The sequence below is a fragment of the Trichechus manatus genome, unplaced genomic scaffold (genome assembly GCF_000243295.1).
Source record: "Trichechus manatus latirostris isolate Lorelei unplaced genomic scaffold, TriManLat1.0 scaffold00003, whole genome shotgun sequence".
Lineage (NCBI taxonomy): Eukaryota > Metazoa > Chordata > Mammalia > Sirenia > Trichechidae > Trichechus > Trichechus manatus.
Genome location: NW_004443939.1, coordinates 35,832,797 through 35,838,796, shown reverse-complemented (window position 1 = coordinate 35,838,796; position 6,000 = coordinate 35,832,797). Strand labels below are relative to the sequence as shown.

Here is a 6,000-nt window from a genome sequence, read left to right as displayed (position 1 = left end):
AGATTGAATAAGTATGGTGAAAGAATACAACCCTGATGCACACTTTTCCTGACTTTAAACCACGAAGTATTCCCTTGTTCTATTCGAATGACTGCCTCTTGGTCTATGTACAGGTTCTTCATGAGCACAATTAAGTGTTCTGGAATTCCCATTCTTTCAGTGTTATCCATAATTTGTTATGATCCACACAGTCGAATGCCTTTGCATAGTCAATAAAACACAGATAAACATCTTTCTGGTATTTTCTCCTTTCAGCGAGGATCCCTCTGACACCAGCCATGATATCCCTGGTTCCATGTCCTCTTCTAAATCCAGCTTGAATTTCTGGCAGCTCCCTGTCGATATACTGCTGCAGCTGCTTTTGAATGATCTTCAGAATTTTACTTGCGTGTGATTTTAATGATATTGTTTGATAATTTCTGCATTTGGTTGGATCACCTTTCTTTGGAATAGGCATAAATATATATATGTGTGTGTGTGTGTGTGTGTGTGTATAGTCGGCGTTCGGTATCCGCAAATACTCAAAAATTCACAGATGCTCAAGTCTCTTATATAAAATGGGGTAGTATTTGCATATAACCTATGCACATCTTCCTGTATAGTTTATCATCTCTGGATTACTTATAATAGCAAATACAGTGTAAATACTATGTAAATAGTTGTTTCATCACAATTGAAGACTTGCTCTGGAAGGTAACCTTTCTGTTCTCTGAGTTTCTTGAGCTCCTCTGGGAACGATGATGCTGTCTGGGCATCAGCCAATGCCGATTCTCCCGGGATCTTGAAGTTATTGAGGCTGTAGTGCTTTCCATAGCTAGCCAGCCGTCCCTTACCAGCCTGAAACTCCTTCCTCTCGCTCTCCTAACCCCCCTCACACTTAGCGTTTGAGGTATTGCTTTGATTTCTTCATTGCTTTTTAGGTTTTTTTTTTTTTTTTTTTTTTTACCTTAAGCAAAGGGTGAATACAACACAAGTAGTGAACGAACAAGATGCTAGGTGAACAATACTCAAACAACAAGTGCTGGAGAGAGACCGAGGATCTGCGAAATGGTGGGAGGCTACAGCAGGGTATGCCTACATATCACTTCATTCGCGTGGATTCAGTGTAGTGCTCGGTGCATGGCAAATTCAAGTTTTGCTTTTTGGAACTTTCTTTTTCTGAATATTTTTGATCCGCGATTAGTTGAATCCACAAATGTGGACCCCGCGGATATGGAGGGCCAGAGAAAACCAAAAACCAAACCCGTTGCTGTTGAGTCGATTCTGACTCATAGCGACCCTACAGGACAGAGTAGAACTGCCCCATAAGGTTTCCAAGGAGCAACTGGTGGATTTGAATTGCTGACCGTTTGGTTAGCAGCCATAACTCTTAACCATTGCACCACCAGGGCTCAATTACATACATACATACATATATATATATATATATATATATATATAATCAATATCAAATATATAGATTGCAATCTGTTGCAAGTCCGAACAGAGTTTAGTTAAGGAAGACAAAAAGGCACGTGTAGCTGTTCTACTCTGTCTTATAGGGTCGCTAGGAGCCGAAATCGACTCGACAGCAACAGGTTTGATTTTTTTTTGGGGGTACATATATGTGCATGTGTGTATGTTCATGATAAATCAAGAAAATATTGAAGTTGTCAAGGATTTTATTTTACTTGCATCCACAATCAATGCCCAAGGAGGCAGCAGTCAAGAAATCAAATGATGTATTGCATTGGGCAAATCTGCTGCAAAAGACCTCTGTAAAGTGTTAAAAAGCAAAGAAGTCATTTTGAGGACTAAGGTGTGCCTGACCCAAGCCATGGTATTTTCAATCGCCTTATATGCATGTGAAAGCTGGTCAGTCAATAAGGAAGACCAAAGAAGAATTGACACATTTGAATTACGGTGTTGGTGAAGAATATTGAGTATACCATGGATTGCCAGAAGGATGAATAAATCTTGTTTTGGAAGAAGTACAGCCAGAATGTTCCTTAAAAGCGAGGATGGTGAAACTTCATCTCACTTACTTTGGACATGTCATCAGGAGGGACTGATTCCTGGAAAAAAGCCATCACACTTGGTAGAGGGTCGGCAAAAAAGAGGAAGACCCTCAGAGAGATGGATTGACACAGTGGCTGCAACAATGGGCTCAAACATAGCAATGATTGTAAGGATGGTGCAGGACTGGGCTGTGTTTCATTCTGTTGTACATAGGGTCACTACGAGTCGGAACCAACTCGAGGGCACCTAACAACATAACAACAACACATATGTATGTATTTCTATTCACTGATCTTCTTTTTATAATCTCATTATTAACATTGCTTGAAACACTTGGGTGGTGGATATGGAGGGGCAGAATGTTGCCAGTTCAGAGGTGCAGGCTGTATCCCAAGTCAGACAGAGGAGGTTAGGGTAGGAGTGGGTGACGGAGAGATGCATAAAAACACCAACAGGGCCCCTCAGGAAACGGCATGTCTGAAATAAAGGTTCTACGCTTTGGTTAACCTGAAGATAGTATTTTATGGTAATGAATCTCCAAATCAATTCTTCTCTCAGAATCTGGGCTTCCTTTACTTGGCCTTTCTCCCATTTCACTTTTTTTTCCCCCTAGCTTCAAACTATTTAATTCATGCAATAGGAATATATACCCTTATTTTTGACTGTATAATTCTTTTGTTTTTTTACATAGCAGAAATATCATTTTTGAACACACTTTTAAAATACGCCTCATAAATATTTGGTCACATAAATCCTTAAAGACAAAAGTTACTAACCTCATTGGTAGAAGGGTGACTTAATGTCCAAGGAATTTCTAATATATGCAGCGTTCCGTAATAATCAGCTATGGCTATAAATTGCTGCCTAGCTGAAAGATTAAAAAAAGTGGGACAAAAATCAGCAAACAGGAAGCCGCCGTCTTAGAGGTTAAACATAAAATGTGCTTTTGTCTTGTGGTCTCTCGTGGGACCTGCTGTGGCTACAATAATCTTAGCATCTTCATTAGATGCTCATAACTGGCAAAAATTACATGTAAAAGTCATTTTTTTCCAGTTGATGAAATGAAAGCTGAGACCCTAAGCCCCTGTCAGCCACCCTGCCTCTTCAAATCTTCTTTTCCTGGTGTCTACATCAGGAGTGTGGCTCCTGGCTGGGGTGGACCCTCTGTGTGGTTGGGCCCTCTGGGAAGGTTTGAAAAGAAAGCAGAGACAACACATGGAAAGATTTTCAAAGAAAAGTCATGACGCATATTTTTACCAAACACACAATAAGGGCTAAAGAATACCATTATCCAAGTGAATTTCCAAGACACAGTCAGACCCACAGTTTTCCTGTTATAAAAACAAACTGCCTGCTTTGAGCATTGAAAATGGGTATAAAACCAACATGTTTCAGAATTTTAATTTTATATCTCATTATGTGTTTGTGTGTTTTTTGTCATTTGTAGAGTATCTGGTTCAAATTGCTAAATCCTGGACTCTTAGAAATGTTTTGTATCAAAGACGAGAGAACACACTTTGGTGACACGTATGACTAAGTAGTAGCCAGACTGTGACACTCGAGGGATTCTGAAGATTCAGCTTCCAAATCTAAAGTTTTTGAGAGAGAAATGGATAGAAAGAACATTTTATGCCTGCACTCCTTTGGAAACAAAGGGAAACAGATCTTCTTTTTAAAGAGGTAAATATACTAGATTTATACAAAAAGTAAACTTGGGTAAAACAGAAAGATTAGGATGGAAGAAACAAATTATTTTTCCATAGACACATCCTTGAATTCCTGCATGCTTTGCTATACATTATTTTTTCCTTGTAATTAATATAAAAATTGAAGTTTAAATAGATATATATTCTCAGAGAGTCATTTGATTTTGTCAAAAGGACTGCTTGACACTGTCCAGGGAGAACTGCAAAAGTGATAAAATGTTGGAAAAATGTGACTTATAGTGAAAAGTTAAAGAAACAAAACTATTCTATTTGGAAAAGAAGCAGCAAAAAGTAGCAAAGATTTAGGGATCACCCTGTCTGACCTGGAAAAGATGAGAAGGGTGTTTTCCATTGCATATTTCAAAATCAGCCTCTGTTTGACACGCTAAACATATCTCAGAAAGAATTGTTGAGGAAGCACAACAGTAAGAGAAGCTCAGGTTGTAGCCAAGATCTGAGAGCAAGAGGGAAGGGAAGAGCAGAAAAACGAAAACCTGAGAGAAAATATTGGAAGCTTTCCAGATGAATGTCAAATATTCCCGAGTTACTAAAAAAGGCAAAATGAGTTAGCTCATAACATACCAGAAAGGGTCCAGGGTTTGATGTAGGTGATCATTGTTACGCAGATGTTTTGTGACTGGGCTGGTTCGTGCGTTTTTTCCAGAAGGTCCCAGATATCAATGTATCCATCTTCTCGACCAACATAGAAAACCCCAGGCCTTGTCAGGGACCAGTGCCCTGAGGTGTACCTTTTTGGTGCACAGCATGACTGAAGTAGGGGTCCAATCTTAAAAAAGAATTTTTTAAATACAAATTCAAAGTTTTTGTTACCATCTGAGGGGAATTCACAATGATTTTCAGTTCTGAATCTAAACAGTTTCCTGTAAGTACAAGTCAGATGGCTATGATCACGGAAGAGCAAAAATATGCCCACTCAGAGTCTTCTCTTTATGGTCAGGTTTTTATATAATGCCAGCTCTTTTCATTCCTATGTATTTTCATAACACCCTTTTTCTCTTCAGTTGCTTTTTAGAAAAGCCTAAACCTTCAAATCAAGCTGTGATCGTTCTAATAATTCAACTGCTGCTAAAGTTCATTGCTATTTCTATGGAGACTGATGGACATTAGATAAGCAAAGTTTATATGGTGATTATCACTGTAGACCTTCATTTTGCTATCAGATGTCTCCTTCCCATGGGAACAGCTCTGGTAGCCAGGAAAAGCAAATGAAAACTCTTGTCAATTCCAGCTGTAAGCCGCATGTTGAAAATCAACAGCAGAGTTGGCAAATTTGTGCTAAATAACTTAACATGGAATCATCCAATGGCTTATAAATATTGTTTGGAAGTGACTGTAGACCACTAAAGCCTCATGAGATCATCTGCTCTTTTTTCTACCATGAGGTCATTTGCATGCTTTGGGAGGTTTTCACAGAGAAAGAAGATCAGAGTGTGCTTTCTTTCACTGTCACACACCATCTGGCAACCGGGTGTACTCATTGACCGACTTACATCTGCAGGCGCTAAACTAGACCATGGAGCTGCTTCTCGTTCTCTAATACACGTTTAAGAAACTTTCCTGTAGGGAACGAGGAATGTTGCAGATTCATGGACTCCTTAGAGGCAGCACTTCAAACCTGTTCTCCTTACCAGGAGACAGCCAGGTTCCTGACCCCTGCAGAGACTTTGGATAATCTTGCCTGAATTTTCCTTTTCTTTTAAACTACAAACCTAATACTTCTTCATTGTTAAAATAAAAGCAACACGAAAACAAAAACAAAAAACTCAAACATTACAGAAGTACATTTGATATAAAGTAGAAGTCCTCTTGCTGATGGGCATTTGTTTCCAGTTGTTTGGATGGTAACATCCTTGCTCATATATTTATGCACATTTCTTTGTGTATTTGTGTCAGAGTCCCAGAAGTGTAACTGTTAGGTCAAAGAATATATATCTCTATCTTTATCTATCTCCAGCTGTGAAATATATATACATATATCTTTCAGATTTTGATAATCTTGTCAAATTGCCCACCGAAGGGATAGATCAATTTAAACTCCCACCAAAATCAGTATTTCCCCCACATTCTTGCTTAACTAGCTTTTATCGGTCTAATTTTTCCGGTTTAGCTTCTCTGCCCGGACCTAGCCCCTTTTCTTAATCCTGACCACCAGATTCTTGTCACTGCCTCACCACTACCTTTGGCTCATGTGTCTCTGGAAAGGTCATGTTCTACCTGGTAATGGACCCCCTAGCTTACCTACTCCCTCTTTCTGAACTGCCAACATATTTCTGGT

The 6,000-nt window shown here is 39.1% G+C and overlaps 1 protein-coding gene across 1 annotated transcript in view; it reads right to left on the bottom strand.

Moving 5' to 3' along the window:
- DNAI3 (dynein axonemal intermediate chain 3) overlaps positions 1–6,000 on the bottom strand; it is a 79,295-nt gene that overhangs the window by 7,971 nt on the left and 65,324 nt on the right. The window contains exons 19-20 of the mRNA XM_004369145.2: positions 4,287–4,491; positions 2,775–2,866 (exon numbers count right to left, since the gene is read on the bottom strand). Of these exons, the coding sequence (XP_004369202.1) occupies positions 2,775–2,866; positions 4,287–4,491 (297 nt within the window). The remainder of the gene's footprint in view (positions 1–2,774; positions 2,867–4,286; positions 4,492–6,000) is intronic.